Source organism: Adiantum capillus-veneris, chromosome 1 (genome assembly GCF_014529385.1).
Source record: "Adiantum capillus-veneris isolate H3 chromosome 1, ASM1452938v2, whole genome shotgun sequence".
Taxonomy (NCBI): Eukaryota; Viridiplantae; Streptophyta; class Polypodiopsida; order Polypodiales; family Pteridaceae; genus Adiantum; species Adiantum capillus-veneris.
In genome coordinates this window covers 182,846,691-182,874,654 of record NC_140931.1, presented here as the reverse complement: position 1 = coordinate 182,874,654, position 27,964 = coordinate 182,846,691, and the positions used below count along the sequence as shown (strand labels likewise).

The window sequence follows — 27,964 nt, the reverse complement described above, 5'->3', positions numbered from 1 at the left end:
CTCGTTCATCACCAGTCTTGTCTACTAGTCTTCTTAGGTCATCGGCTTCATTGGCCTCTCTGACTTGTTTCCACAATTCGTCAAGACCATCTTTCTCTTTACAATCCTCAGGTATAGCTTGGTGAAATCCCTCGGAAAAGTTATCCGTGGTATTCAGTACTATCCTTGGTTCTAATGCTGGGTCTTTGAGGTTTGGTCTGTGCTCATGACTAGAATCTGGCTCTTTCAGTTCCTGGTTTGGTGGGATTACTTGTGTAGGCATGACATGGATCACATCCTCAGGTTTTGCAACTGATGGTTCTAGTAAAGCTTGGGCTGTTTGAATCATTTTCTGGCACATTTTAAACTTTTTCTTTTCTAGTTCCACATAGGGATATGTCATCCACTTGTGTTCTTGGGTTTGGTTGTTTTTGAGCCTCACATCATAGGCTTTCAAGAGGGCATCTAATGTCTCATTAACCTTCTCTGCCAACACAGATCCTCTTGAACTAGCACTTCTCGGTTTCTCATCTGGGGATGGTTCTTCTAGAGGTTTAACCATCTGTGTAAGAGAAGGTGCCTCCTTTTCCTCATGTTGTTTTATCTTCTCCTCAGCTTCGGTAAGCTTCTCAGCTAGGGAGTTTTGCTCTCGTTCCCTGCGTGCTTTCATCCTAGTCTTTCTAGCTTTCCAACTATTTCGTTTGCTCTTGGTTTTCTGACTAGGTGCGTCTGTCTTTGGTCCATCATCTGTCTTTGGACTTGTGTCACTTTCCGTGTTCTTTGTCTCTGGATTCTCATCAGCTTTCTTTTGAGCTTGTGCTCTCGTAACCACTTGAACTGGTACGACATTTTCATTTTCTAAGCTACTAGGTAGCTGAACAATCCCTAATACATTTGTCGTGATTTTCCTGATTTGGTTTGGGTTTTTCGGGCAATCGGGGATCAAGTGAGTGATGCCACACTCAAGCCAATAGGCATTTACTTCAGTGATCTCCATATGAGGACGTTGTTTGACCAAGTGGTTGTTGCGACTTTTGTGACAATCTGTCTCTGGTTGAGGAGATTCTTTTAGCATTTCCTCTTGGCTATAAGCAAGCTTTGACCTTGATAAGCCGCTATTTGCAATGAATCGCAATGTCCTTTCGTCCATTTCATACCTTCTTTCTTTCGACTGAAACCCAGGAGGTGGAGGTTGTACCGGCCTCACCACTCCATGTGTTTCTCTCACATTTTGTTGCTCCGAAGGGTAGTACTCACTTTGGTTGCTATACCACATTGTAGCTGGTACTGGCGTTGGTTTATTTGATGCTTCCATCATTGGCATGTATCTCATGTCTACCTGCATTCTAGCAGCTGGCAGCGGAGGTTGTTGTCCTAAGACAAGCTGTGGCCTTAAAACTCCTACCGGTCCTGGCGCATTCCTCGTAATGTATCTAGGTGGAGTAGGTGATTTTGGAACAGGTTGTACATACCTCTCCCTAGCATTTTCCATGCTATAATAGCACTCTTCCCCGGTATGGTTCGTCCATTTTCTCTCAATTTCACACCACTTCGGCTCTCCCGAATCAGGCCTTACAAGAGGAATCAACCTCTTGACCAAGTCGTCGATAAGCTTTTCTTGATCAATAGGTGCCGTTGGCTTGGCAATGGACTCACTTATCTGTGAAACACTGTGCTGAGAGGATGTGTCATCTCCTTGACTCTTTAAGTCCTTTTCTTTGTATGCCTCATAGTTATCCACTAGATAAAGAGCTTCTTTGATCAACTCGTTTAGCGTCATCCTCCTTATTATATGCAGATCCTTCTGAAGGCCCGCATGTCTCATTCCCTCGATAAAAATCAGCATCAGTCGTGCTTGCGTAGGTAATTCCGCTCTCGGACAGAGCTTAACATATCTCTTGAGCCGTAATGATGCTTTGCGTACTGATTCATTCTCTTTCTGTTCGAATCTATAGATTTGCGAGACCGTGTTGTGAGCAATGCCTTTTGGCAAGAATTCTTCAATAAACTCCTCAAACAGCTCATCTAGGGTCTCAAAATCCCATTTTTCCACCGAGTCGAACCATGTAGCTGCATTATCTTCTAGAGTCAATCCAAATCCCGCAAACTGTGTCGCAAAATCTGAAACTTCCTCTGCTCTAATCACTCTTCTAAAAGCCGCTACGTGATCTCTTGGATCTTTATCTCCGGAGTATTTTGTGTTTACCCATTTCTGGACTTGGGATGGTCTAACTTGTCGATTGTCTACAAGTCTAACCAAAGACTCTCCCAATCCTTCTCTTGTTATTTCTCTTGAAGGGAATCCTGGTGGCTCTCTTCTTGGAATTCCTATAGGAATTCTCGTGTTTGGTGGAGGCATTTGTGGTCCTTCATTGACCAAATATCCACCTCTTTCTAGTTCAACCTGTGGATTTGTGCTTTCTACAACTCTGTATTCTCGTCCATACTTGTCGACAACTATAGATCTCCATTGACAGTTGACTCCGTATGTGTATACATATAAGAGCTTGTAATCCGTTATCTCTTCTAGGTATGGATCTTAGCACCTATAAATATTGACCTCATTGTCATCAATGTATCTATATAGTCCTTCACTCTCATGACTAATCATCCAAACTCTCTCAACAAGATGGATCTTTATCAATTGCAAGTTTGGAAGATCCATTGTGGGAGGATATTCCTCTATCGTCGGGATCTCCAAGCTTGTGTAAGCTGCGTTTGAATCTAGGGTAGACATGATTTCTGGGCTTAAGAGCTTTTGCTTGGTTCAAGTAGACTTAGTCCACTGTGTTCAAGTGCTTTGGTTAGGGAAAAGTCGAAACTATGTCCAAAACCACAATCGTTTCATCACAATTCTCGCAAATTGTCGCTTTCAGACACCCTTAACTTCCGGATGTATTTTGAGGCCTCAAACGACGTTTTTTTCAAAGTTGACCTAAACGATTGCCGTAGACATACATTTAGTTCAAATTTTGCTCTAAGATCTGTAGCCGCTCTCAGGCTACATTTTGATATAAAAACTTTTCCGATCCGATACCGTTTGTGAAAGTTATGGCCAAAACAGTGAAATGCAGTTTAGATTGGTCAAAATGAGTCTAAATTCAATTTTGAAAAAAGATTTGGGATCTCTGTGAGACTGTGAACACCCCTGTATGGTCAAAATTACAGTTGGACCCTAAAACTGGCCTAGAGACATCCTACGCGTAGGATGTCTATATGCTCAGAATTTAACAAAATTTGGTCCAGAGACTCTCCTCAAGTCCAACAACACAATGGTATGCTCAGAATTTAATTTGGATTTAAAAATGGCCTTGAGACATCCTACGCGTAGGATGTCTTTTTGCTTAGAATGACTTGAAATTTTCACCCCAACTTCTCCTTGATGTGCTGATCACAGTGGTGTGCTCATAGGTTGGTTTGGAGTCCTAAATCAAGCTAGAGACATCCTACGCGTAGGATGTCTAACTGCTCAGATTTTGTCCAAACTTGATCCCAAGATTCTCCTAGTGCTCAACAACCCAATGGTATGCTCAAAATTGAATTTGGATGCAAATAGGTCAAGATTTAGGCTGCATAAGCTTCTAGTGCACTCCAAGAGTAGGATGTCTGACAATTCTTGTCTTTGCTTGGTAAATAGGTCAAACAAGGTCCAAATTTACTTTTGAAAAAAGTTATGGAATCCTTGAGACACTTAGAACCTCCCTATATGGCCAAAGTAGAATTTTGACCACTTTATGACCCTGGAGACATCCTACGCGTAGGATGTCTTTTTGCTCAGTTTCAGCTCAAACTTGCACTGTAGCTTCCCCTTGATGTGCTAAACTCACATCTATTTTTACTTTTTGATTCTCACACCTATAGGTTGGTCAAATGATCAAGAATCTGTTCCAAAAGCCTGATGTCTGTTCTGATGAATTCCCAAGTCAAATCAACTCCAAATTGGACCAAATTTGCCTAGGAGGCTTATCTAAGGCTATATGACAGCATGGTATGGTCACAATAGAATTTTGGTTTCAGAATTATGCAGTAGACATCCTACGCGTATGATGTCATTTTGCTCAGAATGAACCCAAATTTGAACCACAGACTCTCCTTAAGGTGCTGATCACTGTGGTATGCTCAGAGGTTGATTTGGAGTGCTAAATCATGGTGAAGACTTCCTACGTGTAGGATGTCTAAGTCCTTAGAATTGCTCAAACTTGAGCCATAGCTTGCCCTTGATGTCAGCAACCCAATGCTATGCTTAGATTTTAATTTGGATGTCAAAAGACGCCAAAACTAGCTATCCTTGCCTTTTTCAGTAAAAAATGCTTAAGTCTATTCAATCTTCCTTTCACTGACCCAAATGAGATGAAATTTATCACATGCACTCAATATAACATTTAGAACATGCCTTTGGTGTCATCCTATGGTTTGGTCTCAAAATTCGGCCTTGGACACAATTTGGGTAGGATGTCTGGCCATTCTCGTCTTTTAGCTTTGATCTGTCAAAATTTGGTCAAATTTTCACTTTCCAGGTGAAAATAGGGTAGAACCTACCTTCTGAACACACTGGTCAACTCAAAATTTCAAAATTTCCACCAGATCACCCTATAGACATCCTACGCGTAGGATGTCTACTGCTGATTTTTTTTTGACTGAAGTGTCCCTGATGCTTCCTATGCTCTCAGCAAGTGCAAGTATGCTTCACAATTGCAAAAACATGCAAAAATCACTCAATTAAGCCTTTGCTGAAATTTTACGTCTTTTGACTCCGCCTTTTGGCTTTTGGTCAACAAAAATAGGGAAAAACACTCAAGTCAATATGTTACTAGGGTAAAACCTACCCTATGAACCCACTGGTGCAGTCAGAATTTTCAAATTTGGTCTGCAGAACCCCCTTGAGACATCCTACGCGTAGGATGTCTAAGTTTACAGAATTGCAGGTTTTCTTCACAGAACCCTAGCAAATGCTCTTTTATATGCACAACATCAGTCAGTCATACAAAAATATCCACAAAAGCTTGTTTAATGCATTTTTACCCTCAAAAGCACACTTTTCCGTGATTTCAAATGCAATCAAGCACTTTAGCAAATAATTCAGTGATGAATAGCTCTAGATCAGAGTCGGATCACTTACCTAAAGCTACTCCTACAAATCATATGGGGTTTTGCATCTATGAGTAGAAAAACGCTTCACTGCCACACACGGACTAGTAAACGCTTTTATCACCTCACAAATCACTCGACCACTAACAACTACTCTAATCCACAGATCCTAACTAAACTTATCTAGTCGCAGACCCTCGGCAAGACACACGCTTCCTGGCTATCCACTTGATTGCGGAATATCCTCTTCCGGATCCACTTAAGAAAAACGCTTTCTTTAGCTGAAACTAAATCAAGCAACCATCACATGAGTGTTAGTAGGAAACCTACTTAGGTCCTTGTGTCCCCGGCAGCGGCGCCAATGTTGGAAGGGCGACTCACACACCCATGAAGTGCATGCAAACACTACCTAGATCAACATAATGTCAATCGAGGACACAGATGACACGATAGGCACACGAAGGAAATCTCTTAAGCTTGTCAGGTTGAGACCATCCTACACATACAACACTCTGGAAGGCCAACTAAACCACAATCAAGAACCTCATTGCTCTCAACTACACCACCTAGCCACATACACAAATACGGAAGGTAACTCACCTAATCATGCCAGATTCATACGAAACTTAAGGAACACCATCCCCTCACTAGGATACACGTGTCCCTAAGCTTCTACACTCAAAACCCTCACTCTAAACCCATCTGCGGAAAACGTGCAGGATGACAGAGCAGAATTTTGAAAGTGCCCGAAACTGAAATTTATGAGTATCTATGCATAGCTTATGTCACCACGATTCTATAGACTACTAGCACGCAGAAAACAGACATCGTTTGATACACTTACGGCCACAAATAGCTCGTAGATGCGTCGGCGTGTGCGCTTCGTCTCGCGTGGAATGCTTGGCGTTGTCGCGTAGCTCTCCTTGAGCCTACAACAATGGTGCAGTCGGATCTCCAATGTGTTGAGCGAGCCGGGCGTAGCGAGAGGATAAAGCTCACGCTCACTCTCTTTCTCTCTCACACACAGGAGACGGCAGCGCTAAAGTTTTGATTATGATAAAAAGTCTTTTTACAAAATGACCTAGGTACCTTATATACTAAGGCTACCTTAGGTTTAACCAAAATGGGGTTGAAAGGGTCAAATGGCTTTGTATTTACAATCTGGAACTGCCATTGCACCCCGGCTTCTGAAACTAGAATAACTACTCATTACAAATGATGTTTATAGCCATAATCCGCAGCATTTCATAACTCGCAAAAGATAAGATTTTGGTACGAAACTTGAGTTATGTTGTGTTGTTGACCCGGCGGTCAACAAGTAGAAATGACCATAGAAAGGCGGGATCAGCTTGAGCATGAGGCCATTTACAGACTTATCCAGAAGGACAATGCTGGCACTAGGACTTCTAAAACACCAACACGATCGAAGGGCAACATGAAGTAGGTTTAGTGGAAGGATACTGGGTAGTTCCATCTTAGAATCCGACGGTGGATTCTTTTTAGCCGTTCTCAGAATCAGACAGTGGATTTATCTAGCCAATTCCACAATCAAAAGGTGGATTTTCTTTGGCCGGACACCCATGGAATTACAACTATAGGGGTTCCAAGCACTCAAGAAGCATGAAGTATGGTAAAGCTAGCAATACCAGGAGAGCTAGCCACTTCAGAAGAACACTATTATGAGGAACATAGGCCGACTCATGAGGAACATTGGCCAGCTCAGCAAGCAGGCAAAGAGGTTCCTCAACACCTCAGAAGGATCAGACGGTGGATTTTTTTCAAAAATTTTGGAGTTTTATCAAAATTCAAGAAAAGGAGGGAAGGATGTAGACGGCGGAGATAGTCTCAACAGGTGGGAATCATCTCTAGGAAGCCGAACAACGGACCAGCCAGTAATTACCATGGTGGTTACCACAATAATCTCAAGAAGCTATAAATAGGACCCATTACATTGTAATCGGGCTGATTGTACTTTGGAGCTAGTTGCACTCTTTGACTTCTTACTTGTAGTCTTATGGTTCTAGTCTTCAAAGCTGTTCTGAGTGACAATCTCTTTACTTGTAACTCTACTCTATAATCATTAATACAGTGGTCCATTAAGCTTCAGTCTGTAATACCTTGTATCTGTAAACTCTGAATCTGAATCTGAAACACTTTTCCAGTCATTCAGTCTGTTCCTAATTTCAGTAGAGTATTTCAGTTCAGTAACTATTCCGGCTCAGTTTCTATACTCCATTTCAATCTCATCAACTGAATTGACGACTTCCAGTAGCTGTAAACTCTAACACTAGAATCAGCTATCTGAAGAGATCAACTCCAATTCCACCCTCTTAAAAAGCCCATGTGAGATAGTGAGGAGAAGTGCTACGGTGTAGGTTCACTTTATCAAATTTGGAGCCATTAGGTTGGCTCAAATTTCAAGATTTTTAGTTGAAAAGTTCACATTTGTATATAATTTTCTTTCTCAAATATAGTTTTTAGCTTCTCACAAAGAGGTGAAAAAGATCCATAAAAGCATTTTCCCAAGCCGCCTTGAGTGAAAGTGTGTGGTGTGAGAGCATTGCAAGGAGCACTCCTCTCACTTTGTGAAGTGACGTGGGTGTACACGTACTGATTGTTGTTTTGAAGTCTAGCCTGTGAGAAATTTACCAAAAATCTTCAAGAAAATGTTACATTCACATCTGTATCTATATAATAAATAACAAGATAATGGTGAAACATGTTTTGTTCCACGTGTCAATAGCTACTGGCTCTGGCCAGTTTGGTGTTTGGGAGCTCATGGCACCGTTCTTGATGTTGTTGGAAAGTTGAAAGCAATTGGAGAATCAAGGTGGGAGTAGGAAACAAACCTCATATGTGAAATGAGAGGGCATGGTGGTCCCCAGCTAATGACAAAATCGACAAACCCCCATGGCATGAATTTGAAACTGCATGCAAAGGAGTGGGGCATTATTGCCACCCCACCTGCCGCCATACCCACCTATGCGTTGCTCTTCAATGAGACCTTAGTTACTAGTATTTGCATCTATTGTTACGCAGGCAAAAGGGATTTTTATCATCCAGAAAACCATCACCCATGGCCATCTGTGTTTGTGCATCTCCTTGGTTGAAAGAACTCTCCTTCGCATAAACCCTAAATCTCTCTATTGTCTCCTTTCTTACTTTATATCTTAAGGTGTGGGTCTTTTATCTCTCAGCATGAGTAATCTATCTTTTAAGCACGATCCATTAAAGAGATGCCCTTTCCTCATATCTAATCTAATATATTACCATCTTCACTCGGCGGGATTATGCCTTTGCAAGGAGGATGTTCAATTAGTAAGGTTTGTTTTTAAGTTGATGCAGTGGTAAAGTTGTTATGTAATTCTTTCCTCTTGAACTACTTGGAAGGTCTTACTTGGCTAAAGGTAGTGCATCCCATAGGTGTACTTCTCTGGTCTCCCTTTCACGAGAAGCAAAGCGCGTGCGAGAGAGAGAGAGAGAGAGAGAGAGAGAGAGAGAGAGAGAGAGAGAGAGAGATTGTTGCTAAAGAACAAGGCAACATGACAAGCTTATTATGCAAAGTGAGAGAAAGAGAGTTATTTTGAAGCTCTATGTGTATAGGATGATGGATCATAATGTGGGAGGAAATCATAAATAGTTTGAATGGTTATCATCCTTCATGTCTTCCTTGTTTAAAGCGCTTGTCTTTGTGGAGAGTCTTTTCGGTGTTACCCTTTTAACAGATGCATGTAGATGATGATAAAGTGTGATCTTAGTGCATAATCTTTGTGGTGTAATGAGCATTTGTGATAATGTCTTAAGTCTATTCAACACTCTTTTATCAATCATTCATAGTTTTTTTGTTAATCATTGCTTTTCATGAAAATCTTGCTTGAGTTTTGAGGTGGAAATAGGAAAAGCAGGGCAGTGTTTTACAAGAGATTTTACGTTGCAGATCGAGCTATGAAAAATATTTTTGGCGGAGCACCCTATGCATGCTCTTGGCTCAGGGACCTATTGTGTGAAGGTCTAGTCAAGATGTATTCTTCAAGTATGCATGATGATGTATGTGTATGTGAGGAATGGATTTTTTTGAATCTTGCAAGTCTTTTGGTACTCCGTTTTGGAAAATCAAAATTCATCATGTATTTTTTTTTGCGTTGTTTACTCAAAAAATGTGGAATATATATTTCGACATGATCGAATGCTCTCAATTCAAGCTCTCTTTCTCAATGTTTACAGTCCCCCCCCCCCCCCCCCCCCCCCCGTCTATATGTAACACGGGGTCCAACAAAGGTGGGAGTGAAAAGTTGGATCAAGATGGAATGAGGACCGCGGATTTTTTCGGTGCCGTGCAATTGTAATCTCTGCACAAAAAGTAATCCCGGCACAGTCATAACTTTTGGAGGCTTGGCACGGCGCCTTTTATTTGTGCATTGAAGTCAAGCTTAAAGTAGATTCTTGCAAGTATGCTTAGCATTCACCAAGGTTGCATGCATACGTACGTACGGATCATATCCGTACCGTACATCCATACCGTGTTGTGCGGTACAATACGTAGCGTACAGGTGTTTAAAAAAATAAAATTTTAAGCCCTATTTCAGGCGCTGGGAACTGTTATCGAAAAACGTCTTCTGCGATTGAATTTTAAGCGCTTCTGGTAAGAACCTGCAGGTACTGTGCAGAGTGCACTAGACCAGTGAGTGCTCCTCTCTTGCAGGTGATTAGTAAGATGCCTCGCAAACCCAACCCAGTGTGGGACACGCACATCCACGTGATCCGAATAGTTACTACGTCGAGTCAGCAAGGGACGGGTACTCGTCAGTGGCAGTGCAAATACTGTGGGGAAAGCAAGACAAGTACTATTACTCGTGTTCTCAAGCATCTTACAGGGATAGGTACTACAAATCATTGCGATGGCTGTGAGAAGATTCCACCTCTAATTAAGGAAAACCTAATTCGAGAGCATTTCTCCTCAGCATCGAGTGCACCTTCGAGGGGGTCTTCGATTTCATAGGATGCCTTGCAAGATGCATTACTTGGGGACCTTGGTGACAATCCAAGAGATGGAGCGATGGGTTCCGGCTCTTAGACTAGCGTGCCCTCCAGTGTCGACACTAGTAGGAAAAGAGCTCGTGTAGCAGGGCATGATGAGGAGGTCATTGGTGATGAACGGTCTACATCTCCCACCAATGCACCGAGGCAGACCACGTTGCCTTCACGCGTAAACTCTCAGTCTTGGGTGAAAGACAAAAGATAGCAGAGATGGAGATTGCTCGCACTCTTGTAGAGTGCAAAATTGCATTCAATGTGCTTCGTACATATCAATGGAAGAGGATGGTGAGAGCCATTTCTCAGGTTGGCCCCACAGAGTCGTGGACTGGCTTGGATTACAACAAGATGCGTACAAGTGTGCTAGATGAGCAGGAAGTGGTCATTGATAGAGTAGTCACTCTAGTAAAAGATGGGTGGAAGACTTTTGGGTGTTATATCATTTCTGATGGATGGAGTGATGTACGTAGATGCCACATCATCAACATTCTAGTCTCATCTTGCCTTGGTACATACTTTTTGAGAGCCGTGGATGCCGGAAAGGCAGGTGAGAAGATCACTGCAGAGTTCATCTACAAACATATTCGTCAGGCCATTCTTGAGGTGGGAAAGGAGAATGTGGTGCAGGTAAATTCAATCTCCTCATCTTGCTGCTGGCATCTCTTATCCTTGTGTTTTTTTGTTCTATCTCTACTATTTCAATGTACATTGTTTGGCTACTTGCAGGTTGTTACCGATAATGCTAGCAATTGCAAGGCCATGCGTGATATGGTAGAGAGGGATTTCCCTCGCATTGTGTGGACTCCATGTGCCGCCCATTGCCTAGACTTACTCATGGAGGACATAGGAAAATTGCCATGGGTTCAACCTATTGTGTCTAAGGCAACGAGGATTACCACTTTTTTCCGCAAGAAGCACCAAGCTCTAGCGATCTTCAGGAGCCACAACACATTGGATATGGTGCGGCCCTCGAAGACAAGGTTTGCATACATGTACCTTGTTCTTCAGAGATTATACAGGCTGAGGGACCCACTTTTGCAAACTGTTGTGGATCCAAAGTGGTGCCTAATGAGCCATGCAGGACAGGAGCCTACCAAGGCCATTCAGAGGAAGGTTCTAGATGAAGCCTTTTGGACAGAGGTGCATAGCTTTGCCGTGGCTCTTCAGCCACTCTTTGTTCTCTTGCGCGTGACAGATATGGAGGGATCTACCCTTGGTCTTGTATTTCACCTTTTCATGTAGGTGAGAGGACACGTTGAGACGTGGAGGACACTACCTCTAGAGCGGTAAGTACTAAGAATCATTGATTCATTAGGTTGCTTACCTTGCTTTTTCTAAAATAGAATGTTAGGCAATCTGCCAATCTCAGATTCAATGATTGTTCTTTTTGAACTTGCAGACGGAACGACATTCTCGCTATTGTAGATAGTCGATGGCAATATATGTGTCGTCCCATTCATGGGATGGCAGCTTTACTCCATCCCTTCTACAAGAAGCTCAAGCTTTTTGGAAACATGGCCTTATTGACCCTTCGTTTGGAGAACCTCAATCTCATGTTCAGCGAGGATGAGCAGTTGATCATAGATGGTGAGATGTCAAGCTTCATGAACAACTTGGGTCCTACTTTCATGAGGAGTGTTGCAGTGAGACCCGAGGCTACCAAGCTTCCCCTAAGTTGATGGCAGAACTATGGAAGTTCGGGTCTTCCACAAATTTGCAAGCTAGCTCTAAGCATTCTCTCTCAGGTACTCAAGTTGTAACATGTTTGTGAGTTGTGCCTAAAATGTTGACCTTGTGCACTTTTGTCCTTTAAAGATTTGCACCTTGTGTACATAACTACATTGCCATCAGGATTGTTCAGCTGGCGCTTGTGAGCACAATTGGAGTGCATATTCCTTGGTGCACACGAAGATCAGGAACAAATTGAGCACGACCCAGCTAGAGAAGTTGGTGTACTATCGAGCGAACATGAGGCTAGTGCGCTCTTTCCATGCTTTGGGAAATCCCAAGGAGGTTTGAACTTTGTTCCATGCTTCAGTCCGCTAAAGGCTCGTATATAGACTAGGTTGAATCCCGGGGCGGTCACTTTTTAGAATGTGTATGCTATCATGTGAGTTAACCGGAGAGGATTATTAAAAGATCAAAATGTATACATACAGAGGGGGGTGGGGGTTTTTTAAATAGGCACATAGTGTAAATATAGTATGTATATTGAGGTATTATTTTCTTGAACGCACGTGATATAGGAAGCTTTTGATAAGTGACCGCCCCGGGGGTTGAATTACTTGAAGTATCTTTAAATCTTTATGGATTTTTATCAATGTTGGTGCAGGTGGATCCTACGGAGGTGAAGATGGTTCTAGACCCTACAGTAGAGGAGATAGATACTCGTATCAGAGACGAGCAGGAGGAGATACTGCGAGAGCTTCATAGATAGTTGGAGAGTGTGGATAGACGAGTCACCAGGTCACATGCTCGGGCCTTGAGCATCCCTCTCCAACAGCAGGCTGCAGATCCTGACATCGCACGGCGAGAGAGCATTCGGATTGGGAAGCTTCCAGTACGTAGACCTCGGGTTCCAGCGAACCCGGCTGTTCGTCTCCTCCAGACTTCAGAGCAAGGTGATCTACATGAGGATGATGCATACACACCAAGGGACCCAGGATTTATAGGACCAGAGTATGATGATGAGGGCAATGTCCTCATAGAGGTAGAGATGTCACCCTCATCATCTTCATCGTCCTCTGATGATGATGATGGCTTTTGAGTGCAGTGCTGAGTTTGCGGTTTTTAGTGCTTACTAGTTATTGGAGTCTGGACTTCAGACTTCAGACTTCAGACTTGGATTTATCATTTTCATGATTCACTATGTATTTATTTTGATGCTCTTAGTTTTGTGACCATGGTAGCAAACATCGGATATTATTTGTTTGTAGACATTGATCAATGGCTAGCTAATCTCAGCTTTGCGTTTTCATTGTTTGCTTAGAGTCGTGGACTCCAATTTTTGGCATTTGTAATGATGTAGTGTTGATTTGCTAGTCTTTATTTGAAGACTTGGTGAATGCATAAGTAAATGTATGAAGTTCCCCTTGTTTTAGGCTTTGTAAAAAAAAGGACTAATTTTTACGTACCTAAAAACTCAATCCATTCTGTAGTACATACCTTATGTACCGAATATGTACCGAACACTACGTACCTAACTACCTTCGCATTCACTCATCTTACTTTAAAGAGTCTAACTTTCGACCCACATCAAAGTAATCTAGAGACCCACAATGTATGTAATCTCAGCACACTCTGTGTAATCTCGACACATTAAAAAAAAACTACTCTCTCTATGCCCCACACACACACACACACACACACACACACACACACACACACACAGTAACATTCACACTCACGGACCGAAAGAAGTGTGCTTTCTTATCCAATCACCCTCAATCACAACCAAGTGATGGATTGGGATCAAGAAAATGTGGAAGGTGATCATATGCTTGAAGAGTTGTTTGATGAAGATTCAAGCGATGCAAGTAGTGAAAGTATTGATGACGACTTTGAGGTACTCCATGACGAAGGTGATGTTCTTGGAGAAAACAGGCCTCTTGATGATCAAATGGTTAAGGTATTTCCGGATCGAAATTTCTATGTATCCACAACATAAATTTTATTTCATATAGAGGCATATAATTACATAAAAGAGTGCTTCAAAGTGACCTCTCCACAACATTGGAAACTCTTAAAACCTATGACTCTAGAGACATGTTGGATTTGAAGAAGTGGCGCAAGATGAAGGATGAGTTGCATGTTGGGCATGATGAGGATAGAAGGCATTGTTTATATTTGGGAGATCGTAGCCGGTGAGAGTTCCATGTGTTGAAGATTGGGAGGATATTGTAAAAGTTTTCCACATTGTTGAAGGATCAAAACACCAAGGGTTTAATAAAACCCTCATTTCCATCAAGTCCAAATGGTGCATTGAAGTTAGGAAGCATGGTATATCTACTATATACGTCAAAGAGTACATAAATGCTTGTGGATGTAGCAATGCAACTAACGCTTCAACTTCAAGATCATGGCGTCAAAGAATGGACCTGAATTAAGAGCCTCCAAATGTGATTACTACAAACATATCCAATGTAGAGGGGCACCTAAAGACCATCATGATCGAGCACAAGCCAAGGCTAGTGATGGTCCGTTCTTCCAAAAAATATGGCGCATCAAAAATTGTGATTTATTATATATGTCATTGAGGTGGTGTGCCTCGATGAAGGGGAGATAAAAAGAGAACAAGGACATCAAAGAAATGTGGTTGTCCGTTTAAAATACAAGTGATAACTACCAATGGGAGTAATGATGTTCATATTAATCTAAACACTAGTCACAATGGTCATGTCCCAGGTTTAAGAATTGATATATATCACTTGCCTGTCCATCCATCCGTAATTGAGTGTTCCATGGAAGATCTCTTTGATGTCGGGAATGCTCGATATGTTGCTTCTATGTCTTTGTCAAAAGAAAGATTTCACATGGAGCGAGCCTCCCTCTTCACTATACTATCTATAGGTTCTTTATGATACCGCATGAAATCAATATCTTGTCTTATCAAATGCGTTATCAAGGTAGCACTTTGACTTGCTTCTTTAATAAATTGCTTTATACAGAGGATACCCTCTAAGTGATCAAGTTGATACAGGTCGCGTACAGATGATGACTGGGTTTGTATGTATACGGAGGCTTTGAAATTACGCCAAACCAACAAGGTGATGTTTTGTCATAAGTCACAGAGAGTAATTCATATTTCTTTTCTTCTTACATTCAAATATTTATGCAGGTGGTTTATTGCCAACCATACAATCCAAAAGCAACTAATGACAAAGATAAGTCTTTTATCTTGATCATTCAAGATGACTGGATGATGCAAATAGCCAAGCGATTCTCTACAAATAACTCTTGGGCTATTGACAGCACATTTAAAACAAACATATATGGTTTACCTTTGTATGCTACAGTGTTGTCAAACCAACAAGGTGTTGGCCTACCAATTTGGTTCATGCTGTGTACGACAGATCCTGACTGTCATCACGACACCATTGCTTTAAAATTGACAGTTACTGTAGTCTTTGAGAGGATGGACCACATTCGTCCATCAGCTATTGTGATTGATAAGTCACAGCAAGAACTAGAGACTATATCGAAGGTCGTGGATGAAGACCCGCATAGTTGGAGTATTGATGCCAATGGAAAAAAGTATCAAGTTGCATGCCGTGTTCTACTTTGTTGATTCCATACCAAAAAAGCATGGATGGAGAATCTCTTACCTCAGGTATTATACTGCTAAGTTACTTTAGTGTAACTATTTGATCTATTAAAAAAAATGATGTACAACATATGCATGTTTGTTTTGAAATGTAGGTTCCAAAGGAGTTAAAGGACGATGTTTATAATGATTTGTCAAACTTAATGCATTGTGCGACAGAATCGGATTTTGAAGGCAGATTTTAAGAGCTTTTGGTGAGGTATTCACCATACCCAAATATAGTTAGTTATGTCACTAATGGATGGTGTGGGAGGATTGCATGTGGAAAACCCGATGGCCGAGGTTTGGACGAATGTTTAGACATGGCAATGTTGACACCACAAACTTAGTGGAGTGCTTATGGAAATATATTCTCTTTTGGATGCTCGGATTAATCGATCTATCTTGGAGCTCTTGCATGCGCTTGTGGGTGACTTGAAGTTTAGAAGTCGCATCGGTGGTACCCTCTTGAGGTTCTTTCAACAAAAGCAAGAAATAGGTAATTTTTTCTCTTTCTTGATTGATGCAAATTATATGTTGAAGGTTTGGATTCAAGTCTAATTCACGGTTTGCATGGTAGCTGACTCTGGGCGATATGGCGTTCGGGGGGGTGACAAAGATGCAGACAACAAAAATGCTTGAAGGGGAGAGAATTTTGCAAAGGTTTCAAACTAGACCATCTAGCAAGTATCACAAATGAGAGTATATGGTATCATGTCAGCTCGCAAAGCAATTATTGTGATTGTCCGGATTGGAGCAGCCAGTGTAAGCATCTTAATGGTGTTTGAATGATAGTACTGACTCATTTTCCTCGTTTGATAGAATTTCTACATGGTGCACAGGAAGACGCATCCAACATCTACAAAGATGCCATGCATCGTGATTTTGAAGCGCACGATAGTAACAATGATATACAAGAAAGGGAAGATGATGTGGTGGATCTCATCAACCACCTCAAGGATGCACTGTCAGCTATACAGAAAGAGGTGTATTCTAAGGATCCTAAAGAAATTGAAATCATCAGGCAACAGTTGCAAAACATGAAAGGGACACTCTCAACATTTGTGATCCCTACAAAGATTGATCTCCCTATCAGAGGAAGTATTAGACAAATACAGGCCCACGTTACAACAACTCGGCTTGGTCACAGTGTACCACTAGTTTGCACAAATGAAGAACTACAAAGCATAGATCTTAATGGAACTAGCCAACCTTCCAAACCATTGCATCAAACGAGCCAACTCAGACGTAAGCACCAAAGGGGTAGATCTCGTGTCCGTTTTGATAAACGGCCCCGTATTTGGTGTCCACATTGTTGCACCAAAACCTTGCTAGTGGATTCCCAAATCACACCCAAGTGTCACACGTGTCATGCTCTCCTCCCAGTAAAGTCTATGCACATCAAAGAAAATGTCATACAATCTTTAGTGGGTCAAGTGATTTGCGTTTGTAATGAAGCTGAGAGTTTTGGGGAGGGTGATCTCTTCTTACCAATCTGGTGGTGCAGAAGATGTTGAGTATTGCTTTACACTTACCCGAGAAAATGGGGAACAACTACTAGGCATCAAAGCTTCCATCGTCAGAATTCTACTTTTATATTCCTCTAGTTGAAGCCATGTAATGATGTATTTATAACAATTCTATTTCAAGCTTCTTTTTAATACAAGGGATAAATTTTGAGGAGTTTTATTCAATTTTGATTTAAACTAACCATTATTCGTGTGTTGAGATTACGTTAATGACCCTGAACAATCCAGATATCTGTTGAAAATTCTATAAAAAAGCGTCCCATAAGCTTGAGTGGATTAATTAAGTCCAGACATGACAATATCCCATGTAAGTAAGATTTTCAACATTGCAGCCTGCTACAAATTACAACACAAAAAAAAAAGACAAATTCCATCTATCAACTTCTATCTTTCGTGATGATGTCTTCATTCATGGCATCTGTTCATTTAAGACGGACAAAAGTACTTTCTAAATCCAAGTTCAACAGCAAGCAGGCACCTCCTTGTTGCATTTTATAGCCTCCCCAAGGAAGAGAGGCACCAAGACCAAAAAGTGCACCATTAACAACACCAACAGTTATCTCCACCCAGGTATCAACGTATTGTGGGTGGGCGCGCGCGCACACACGCACACCACAAACAAAGTAAGATCTAAATTTCATTCAAAAGAGCAAAAATTTAAAGTAACCAGCTCTCGAGTTGCATGCTTTTATCTCCTTATTCGCTACACACACACACACACACACACACATACACGTTTTTATCTCCTTATTCTCTAGCACCATACATGTACGTCCTTGATACATAATGCCCGTACAAAGTGGACCAAAATGTAGATTTAGACAAGATCTATCTCCTTATTCTCTAGCACCATACATGTACGTCCTTGATACATAATGCCCGTACAAAGTGGACCAAAATGTAGATTTAGACAAGATCTATCAACATAATCATCGATACAAAGTAGGCCATGACGACTTCCAAAGTTTGCCATCGATACAAAGTGGACCAAAATGTAGATATAGACAAGATCTATTATTATAATCATCGATACAGAGTAGGCCATGATGACTTTCAAAGTTTGCCATCAATACAAAGTGGACCAAAATGTAGATATAGACAAGATCTGTAAACATAATCATCGATACAAAGTAGGCCATGATGACTTTCAAACTTTGCCATTAATACAAAAAAAGGTGAACACAAAAAAGACCTAAACCATGGCCTATCCAAGTGTGACCTCACCCAAAGCCTTGTTCAACCAGGCATTGAGTTTCTGTCTCGTGAACTCGATCTCTTCATGCACAAACCAATTCTTTTTTAACTGAAAAAACACAAAGCATTAGAAAGCAAAAAAGTAATGAGAGTTCACACTATAATGAGTGCTTCAATTAAGACAAGCAATTACCAAATTTCCTTGAGGCTTTTGATCTTTAAGAGTGGTCTTTATCAATAACCTCATTGCTATCATCACATAATAACCACAGGCAATAGAATTTGGTTTTTGTTGAGGACACTATAGCCAACAAACATGTATATAAGTCAACAACAGAAAATTCAATACACAATGCAATAGCACACAATACTAAATTGCGCCCTAAACTTGTGCAGTGAGGAGTTCGCAAGCTTCCCGAGGATCTTCAAGTTCGTCTTCGACTTGAAGGTTTGAACAATGCTTACTAAAGTGATTTAGTACCCTTCAAACACAAGCAATCAATTAATTGAGATTATGCAAACAATCTGACCATTATGTTTAAAGCAAAAACAATGCATACCTAGACACGTGTGGTAAGAGTCTCTCCATGCAGACAATCGAAAGTGAGTCAAAGAGAAGTATAGCTGACCGTCATCGATAAAAAGTATGAGATGGGCATTGTAAAATGCCACAAGAACCCAATGTGATCTATATAAAGAACACACCTTTAGACTTGAAGCTTTGACACTTTTGATACTACGATAATACATAAAAGTAAAACATCCATACCCATCTAAAACGGGGAAGAAGGTAAATATGTGAGATCCTAAATCAAACGTCCCAAAGAAATTGCTAAACGTATGATCTCCTATAGCACGCTCAGAGACAAATGGGAACCATAAGATGTCTACCCATCACACAGTTGAGAGAACATCGGGCAAAAATATGCTTTCCATCCACCTATGAAGGATGAGATACACAAGTGAACAAAACAAAAAAAATATAATGTTACTTAGGCATAAAGTTTTTTTCCTCACAATGCAAAAAGGTTGATTGTCTTTCTTGAAGCTTCAAGATCTAGAACATCGTCAATGACATTGGTATCTAGCCCCGAATTTTGTTTTGGGGCATGGGATTTGTGACTCATGACTCAAGCTACAATCCTTGAGTGGGTGGTAGTATGTGAGGGGCTCCACCTTGAATATATCGCTACAATCCTTGAGTGGGTGGTAGTATGTGAGGGGCTCCACCTTGACTATATCGCTAGCAAAATAGCTTAGGATATTTGGCCCAAGTTTGAGTTGAGTCGTGGGGTTTGTGTCCAAAATAATCTCTAATTCAGGTCTTGAGGGATATTTTGGCAGCGAAATACAAAAGAGAGTACGCTTTGTGTTTATCATTTAGATGAAATGTGTATGCATCATAAGCCAAAGAGCTTTGAAGAAGCTATTCAAAATACTTGTGTTGTGTCATGCATTTGAATGGGGGTGTGTCAATATAAATATTTCTTGGACAAAGGGATATTTTGCACATTCTTTTGTTTAAATACTTCTATAAGATTTGAAGTTGGAGAGATGCATTTAAATCTCTAATCTCTGTGTGTTTTTTAGGTGATTTGTCAAGATGACTTGTGCATCGGTATGCCTAATAGGCTAGCTTAGAAAACATTTGTTATACTTTGTAAAACATGTTTGAAATCTTGCCTTGTCCTTTCAAACCCTAAAAAAGGGTAAGTGGGTTGCAAGTTCTCCCATCCCACCGAAGTTTAAAAAGGCATAAAAAATGGAACAAAGTAAATAATCGCAATTATTTACTTCTGGGAAAATTTTACATCTTTTTGGTTAATTGAGCATGTACACTTGTTTATCACATCAATATAAGCCGATGAGTCAAGTTTCACTTGGTTTGAACAAAATTTTTCCATTTTACTCTCAAGTTCTCGAAAGTCAGTACAGAATTCAGTTTCTATCAAGTTTTTGGTCAGTTTAGTGCTCCAAATTCTATGGGCCTTTACAAAAGATGTTTGTACACATGCATAGAGTCTCTGGTATCAACCTTGGTCACTTTTGAACTGAAAGTAAATAATCGTGATTTTTACTTTAGGTCTAAGAACACTTTTTTTAGTTTTTTTATTGAACAATCTTTTCATGAGCTATTTTAAGCCTCGGAGTCAAGTCAAAACTTAATTTGACCTAAAACTTCAAGAAAAAGTAAATAATTTGAGTTTTTTCAAACTCTTGAAATTTTTACCTCAATGTGTCCTCAAGTTTACCCACTGGTTCATACAACTTTTAAAGCATGCTCACTAGTCAGATTCAGTGGTTGACAGTCTTTTGGTGCTATTTTTAGCCGTAGACCTGAAATTCTGCAACTTCACATAAACACTCACAATTGATTCTTTTGGAGAGATCAATGTTCTGAAATCCACCTCGAATTCTACTTACCCTACTCCTAGGTTCTACTGCAATGGGGTTGTGGAAAGTGTCCACAAACACTTGTTTTCTTGTTTTTTATGGTTTTTGGAGCTTTGATCTTAAGACTTGTCTAGTCCGTCAATCATTCTCAAAAATCCTACAATCCTAAAATGTACTTAGCAAGTACAACCTACTTCCAAGCTATCTCTACACAGCAAAAGATGACAATCTTAAGCTATGCGATTTTAAAAAGAAGCTTTGACTCTAGGAGATTTTAGAGGAAGTTAAAGGATAACTTCACAAGATGCTCGTATTTTTCCCTACTTTAGGTCTCTTCGATCCTCGATAGCAGTGGCGCCAAATGTGGGACGGGTGTCTAACCTCACTCGTATCTTATCGCAGACGTAGCAAGAACCACGAATATAATTGTCAATCCATGGGACGAAGCTGACTCGACTAGTGCATAAGGCTACAAGAGGTTGTCAATCTCTTGGAAAACAACAAACATCTCGCATCTAACTCAAGCTACACTCAAATGACTGAAATCACCAACAACTAATCGCTCACATCGGCAAACAAATCACATCCGTTACAGCATCAAACGACATCTAATCGTTATGGAACTTCTAGGACAGATTTATAAGACCTAAGCACACATACTGATGGTCTCAAATCTCACTTTAGGTCAAGTGCGAAAATCACGATTATTACCAGTTGTTAGTTTTTGACCTAGTCATTTTCGACCCAGAATGCATCTAAATGCTTAGCAATGATGCCCGAATACCCCACCTATACTTAGTTTTTGATTTTAAAGCTTAAATTTCTACTTATGATGAGATTAGGCCGCGGGCCGACGACGCCAAAAGCTACGGATTACCATAAAATACTTACGTCAATGCGTAGAGCTATTACCTGCAGTTGCAAAGCAACAGACTGCACTGTAATGTGATAACCTTTTCTTAATCTTTGAATTGAAATTCGTGTTTGATTTCTCATTTTTGGCACACTTGTTGACTTTGTGCCTTAAAAGTGAAGAGACTCGAGAAGAAGGGACAAACATTAAAGATGAGCCTTGGGTGTGTATAAATACGCAAATAATATAATTTTTTGCTAAAATTATTAATAATAAGTGGAATAATCAGTTCAAAATTTGCAAATAAGGCCTTCTCAATGAAAGTTAACTTCTTTTATTTATCTAGATCAATTTTTTATTTTTTAAGGTCAATTTTACTTTTTCTATTATTTTTTACTGATTTTCTAAGCAATAAATGACAACAGAAGCAAGAAAATCATCAAGAAAATCAGACACACGTACATGCACTCTGAGAAGAGACATGAATTTTTAAAATTCAATTGGGAGTAACAACGAGCAAGTTATGGCCAAAATCGGATAAGTTACGAAAAATGTTTTTAAGCTGGAAAAGATCGATCGAACAAAATGGACAGATTGTGGGCATACGGTGTTCGAATTCAGAAAAATTTAACACGGTGGTCATCAGACACATGAGGTGGGACTAACTGTGAGGTGGGGGGAAAAATGACTCGAGAGCTTGGGATATGTATAGGCAAGGCCCACTTAATTAACCCTTCATTTTCAAGTGTGAGTTTGTGAGAGAGAGAGAGAAATCTACTTTGGAACCGTTTTTCTTGCAATTCCCATGCCCAGCATGCTTTGAGCTTTGAGATATGTTCCCTACCTTGCACACTACCATTTGACGCCATTGCATGTCAAATCCGGTGAGAGAGAATGATTAGACTGGTTTGAACTCGAAAAAGGCAACTACATCGAGTTGGGACAACCAATAATCACAAAAATCAAGGAAAGGGTAGATTTTAGGTTGACTAACACACCCCTAACCTCAAAAATAAATTTTAGATCATGGTACAAAGACTTACAACACCGTTGGCATGTTGTTGTACACATTTTCAAAAACCTCTAAAGATAATGTGAACTTATGCGGCTCATCATGCAAGGGTTCCAAAGGTATCTTGATGGATCCAACCAAGTGTGATGCCAACAACACTTTTGGCTGGTCAGGAGGTATGTAATAAATATGCTTGGTACCATGAACTAGCTCATAGAAGTAGCCCTCAACCAAATAGGAATTTGGAAAAATGCAGTTGTCCCAAGAATCTCTTAGAGCTTGTGTTGTTTTGTATTTCTTCTTTGAGCACCTCAAGAGATAAAGTCTGATCTGTCTTCATTCGTATTTGTGGTAAAGTTGTCACCTACATGTAGAGCATCACTAATTGGATCATGATATCCACCATACATAAGCAAATATGATCCTTCATTCGTCACTTGACTGATCACTTTCTTCATCATTGTTGTCCAAGGGTTTGATGGTGGTATACTATCAGTTTTGAGCATGTGTGTTGTTAAGGCATCGCCTCCAACATTGTGATCTACAAAATTGGAAAAAACATGAAAGATCTTTGTAGCAAAGTGCATACTTGTCATTCCTAGAGTGTCCATTCACACAATGCAATGAGTGTGATCCTTTCACTCACTTGCAATTCCAGTTCCTTTCCCTTGTCACATCAGCCGCTTGGACGTCCCAAAAAAATCGAGTCACCTCTACCTGGGTGTTTTCATAATGAATTTTATGTTTCAAGAAACTAACCACATCCACCTTGGCACACTTCATGTTCCATACATTAGGTTTCAATTGCTTATGTGCCAAAGCCCTTTGATAATTGCACCGGCCCCATCATGCTCTCCTTTTCCATGGCCCGATTCAAAGAAACTCCATAACATCTCAATGCCACTCAAAGAGTAGTATCCAAATCAATGACACGTCTCAAAGGCTAGGAAAAAACAAGAAACTTGAAATCATGTTCAAGAGATTGGAGAAGATAGAATACCATTACACAAAGAAAAATGGAATGGATGCCTTGAATTGAGCAGCACATCCGTCTGACCAGACCCAGTGCTACTTCAAGGAGTTGAATCCTTTCTCCTATAGCCAACTACTAGGCAATTGCATGCAATGTTGCACAAACAATGTGTCATGATCTTTGTCATTAGAGATGTAAAAATGTATATACTTTAACACCTTGTCAACCTCGTCTCAAACATAAGTGATGTGCACCAAGATTGTGACTTGATAAGAGTAACAATGCATTGATCGGATTTCATTTTGCTCATTGAAAGAGTAACTCTCAGCAAATTCTATAACAAAGACTACCACATCTTTAGGACACCTTTGAATGCAGTCTTTGAATTGCTGAGATTGCCACCTTTCAATGAAATTGTGTATGATGTAGGTGGTTAGATGCTTTTGAAGGAAGGATGTAAAATCTGCACATTCCATTTTCGTGACCAGTAGATCCTTGTACTTCTTGCCCTCTTGATGAGCTAATGCAATGCCTTCAAGCACCTTTATTAAAATCACGAATGCATTTTTAGATTCTTCTTTTGGATAGAGCTTTAACCGATGCGATCCACATTGATCACATTCTCCCTTCAAGAAAAACAGCTTATGAAATGTAGACTATTTGGCTTCGAACATAATACCACTCAGCCAATTTTTTGATGCTATTGTGCGTGTACACAACAACTCCACAATTTCCTAGGACCTCTTCTATGAATCATACTAATCACACTTGTAACCACATCCTTCACTGTGCACTCGTGTCTTGCTTTGTCTCATTTGGTTGATGATGCATCCTAGAGGTATATCATCTGTATGTGAGCAATGCAACAATGAGTGTACCTATCCTTCAACTTGTGAACAAACCAAGGCTTCACTCCCTCAAAACATCTGAGAGAGATCTTGATGTGTGAATATTGCATTTGGAATCTCCTATAAAGTTCCACCTATCCAATGAAAAGTAAATCTCATCAAAACCTGTAGTGAAGACAAGGGTCAAAGTCATTGCAACTTGAACATGCTACATAACATGGTACTTTTCTAAACCTTTTATCAGGTACTAAAGTACCTTAGATTTGTAAATGGTACTTTATGAAGTACCAATTTTTGCAAAGCACCTAAGTCCCTGAAATTGATACTTTAATAAGTACCTCAAAGAGTACATATAAAGTACCTATATACCTAGAGTTTGTATTTTGGAAGTACATGTTGGTCTAGCTTCTACCTAATCTCAAGGTACTTTTGATTCTTCCAAGTAGCCCAAGAGAGCCTATTAGTATGTATTGTCATGGTTGTAAAGGACCTATAAGTTTACAAAGGTGATTTTAAATTACCATAAAATGTACATTGGTTGTCCAGGATGACCCTAATAGAACTTAGGAGTTTACATTGGTGCTTTTGTGCACCAACCTCTTTGACATGGTAGTATTACTAGCATCTAAATGTAGGTACTCTAGGTAATCTTCAATCTAGTATATTTTTACAAGGTACATGTAGCAAAATTGGTAGTGTTAAAGTACCTAGTCTATGCACTCCGGCCCAATGCACCTTTTTTGCTTTTATGTATACTTGAATTACTTGTCTGACCTCATGCTACCTTCTACCCAGGGTGAAGATATCTTCATGGTTCCAAGTATTTTAGGAGATCCATCAGTATATATTGGTGGTTGCTAAGTTCGTATATATTATACCTATGGTGCTTGCAATGGTGATAGTAAACTATATTTGAGTTTATATTGGTGCTCCAAGAGTACCAAAATATTTATTGTTGGAGCATACATACATATGGCGCTTCAGAGACAACATTATATTGGTGCTCCAAGAGTACCAAAATATTTATTGTTGGAGCATACACACATATGGCGCTTCAGAGACAACATTATACTTGATGTAATACTACCCATATGCAGTTACTACTTATACGCGTGGTACCTATACTAGAGAATGCAAGAGAACAAAATAATTCAACCACTTTTGGAGCAATAAACCTTTGACTCGTCAAGCTAATGTATTGGATGCTTTATGTAAGATTTTTGCCCAGACATTTCTGACACACATTCTTTCTGTTTGGGGACACTCGTATCTCCGTTTTCCAAAAAGCAAAACCAATGTCTCTTATCTCCTACGTGATGCAATGACTTTGAGGATGTTGGCGTCGGCATAATTGCAATGGAAAAGGCTCCTGCCTTAGCCTGTTTTGATCGTGAATTAGATACTACAAAATTTTGTCAATGCAACCCTTGCATAAAGCTCTTTTTAGCTTCAGCTCCTCTTCAGACAAGGATGCTTTGACTTTGGTGATTGTGCCTTGTATGTTGGAGAGTATAGACTTCTTTGATCCACAGTGCAACCATCGAAAAGCTGGCTTCTCTAGAAGAAATCAAAAGATAGCTTTCTTAGCTTCACAATTCAAGCCTTTTGTAGCTTCTTGCCATCAAAGTACCATTGTTTTGCAAACTCTACTCATATCTTCAGGCGTTGACAAGCATGATGGATCATGTTCTCTTTTCCTTTGATGACTCTCTCGTTTCATCATGGTAATAATGTCGCATCCTATGTGTGGCTTTCTGGTGAATTGTGGTTGAGTACTCAGTGCGGCCATGAGGGGACAACCCATCATTTCTTGGATTGTCCTCGACATGATCTAGTTGAGATGAGTGAAACCACTCCATTGGATTTGAAGCTTGCCGATGGTAACCAAAACATTGTTTGCAAATTATGGGTTGTCATCCAATGTGGTGATCATTTGGAGGATGTTGTTGGTGTCCAATTCTACTCATGTCTTCAGGCGTTGACAAGCATGATGGATCATGTTCTCTTTTCCTTTGATGACTCTCTCGTTTCATCATGGTAATAATGTCGCATCCTATGTGTGGCTTTCTGGTGAATTGTGGTTGAGTACTCAGTGCGGCCATGAGGGGACAACCCATCATTTCTTGGATTGTCCTCGACATGATCTAGTTGAAATGAGTGAGACCACTCCATTGGATTTGAAGCTTGCCGATGGTAACCAAAACCATTGTCTGCAAATTATGGGTTGTCATCCAATGTGGTGATCATTTGGAGGATGTTGTTGGTGTCCAATTTCTACTTCCACGGATGTGGGTTGCAATCCAAGCTGAAGGAGTTGCCAATGCTGCTGCCGCAGCACAATCCCCGCGTCCAAGGTGCTCTCACCCGTGCGAAAATGTTGTTGTTGAATTTCCTCTCCCAATCTGTTGATGCTTCTATTCATGGGCAACCATCCACCTTGAGAGTAGTGAGAATGTTGTTGTTGTTGAATTTCCTACTGCCACATCTGAGGCACACCAATACCCTGTTGCAGATACTCTCCAACCATGTTTCTCAAGGCACAAGCCCAACCTGTCAACTATAATCTCTACAGCTAGATAGACATTGAGGCAGATGGCTGTGCAAGCCATGCTTGCTTGCTTCAAGAGAAGGAGAGATGGAGGTAGATTGATGAACAACATGCAAGTAGAGAGAGAGAGAAGGGGGGGGGGGGGGGGGGGGAAGGGGGGGAGAGAGAGGCGCTCAGCTACAACACGCATGAAAGGCAGACATATAGGCATTTCAAGAGATTGTTAAAGTGGTTGGAGCTAACGTTTCAAAAAAATAAATATAAAATGTAGTCTCATGTGCAAGAACATCCGTAAAAGTGTGTTAAAGCACCCATAAGTGCCTCACAAGAAGTGTCAAGGATACTACTTTTTGCACCACCTTTTCATGCTCTCTCTCTCTCTCTCAAGCTAAGGTGCCTTGAGCTTGAGAGAGAGAGTGAGTGAGAGGGAGCGAGAGGTGAATCAACATCAAACATGTCTTCAGCAAAATCGACCTGGCGAGGTTACCTGCTATAGCAAAGCACCTCTTTTTCTTGTGCACAAACTATTCATTTGAGGGGATTCCAAAATGAGATCTCTTTCCTACCCTCTTGGTTTGCAAGTTTATGCACGAGGTCTCTCTCTCTCTCTCTCTCTCTCTCTCTCTCTCTCTCGGGCATACAAAAAAGATGCTTTCTTACTCTATACTAAAGGATAGTGAATTCTCCAAAGATACTGAAGCTTATGATTTTGACATGTGGAAGCCAAAAGAACAAATTTTTAGATTGCTCACCTTGCGATGCTTTGCACACATGGCAGTGAAAAAATTGAATTTTTGAATCGCTCATCGTGCATGAGTCACCAGTGCTAGAAAAAAAGTGGGGTCCAGTGTATTTTAACCGGTTGAAATCTTAAAATCCCGGTTAGATTTTGAGCTTGCCTTGAAGAAAACCCATAAATTTTCACAAGTTTGCGTAGTTACTGGCAAAGCTTCAAATTTGGACCTAAAAACCGGAGAATTTCAAGTTTGCCCTTATTTTCATCCGTTAAGAAAAATGTATTTTTCTACCCTTGGCCATGAGATTGGCACTGCTTAGGAGCGGTATTCGGTTGAGGGTGACTCCCGCAATGCGCGCGCGCGCACACACACACAGATTGATTTCTGTGTACTCTTGAGAGAAGAGGTTCAAGGCTCCCTGTCTAAGCTCAACCTGCAGCGGGTCGCACATCCACGTCCTTGGTCTGGGTAGC

The 27,964-nt window shown here is 40.5% G+C and overlaps 2 protein-coding genes and 1 pseudogene across 6 annotated transcripts in view; 2 read left to right on the top strand and 1 right to left on the bottom strand.

Moving 5' to 3' along the window:
• LOC147466128 (uncharacterized) overlaps positions 1-17,020 on the top strand; it is a 35,120-nt gene extending 18,100 nt beyond the window's left edge. Inside the window, exons 2-6 of one of the 5 annotated variants that reach the window (XR_015189697.1) lie at positions 14,801-14,867; positions 14,939-15,430; positions 15,520-15,902; positions 15,984-16,168; positions 16,246-17,020. Coding sequence is in view for 2 of the 5 variants with exons in the window: in XM_086524198.1 (XP_086380324.1) it covers positions 14,801-14,867; positions 14,939-15,388 (517 nt within the window). In the remaining 3 variants the exon portion in view is untranslated. Of the gene's footprint in view, positions 1-10,827; positions 11,388-11,500; positions 11,847-11,952; positions 12,115-12,433; positions 13,140-14,800; positions 14,868-14,938; positions 15,469-15,519; positions 15,903-15,983; positions 16,169-16,245 lie in introns of those variants that run through there. The other 4 variants (XR_015189696.1, XR_015189701.1, XM_086524198.1 and 1 more) reach the window with 4 other exon arrangements.
• Positions 13,562-14,223, top strand: LOC147466129 (uncharacterized; annotated as a pseudogene).
• Positions 17,021-18,136: 1,116 nt separating the features above from the next.
• On the bottom strand, positions 18,137-18,899 carry LOC147466127 (uncharacterized). Its single transcript, XM_086506146.1, has 5 exons — positions 18,896-18,899; positions 18,687-18,750; positions 18,515-18,608; positions 18,320-18,427; positions 18,137-18,235 (listed from the first exon to the last, which is right to left on the bottom strand). The coding sequence occupies exons 1-5, from the start codon at positions 18,897-18,899 to the stop codon at positions 18,137-18,139; spliced, it is 369 nt and encodes a 122-aa protein (XP_086362272.1).
• Between the last annotated feature and the right edge of the window lie 9,065 nt (positions 18,900-27,964).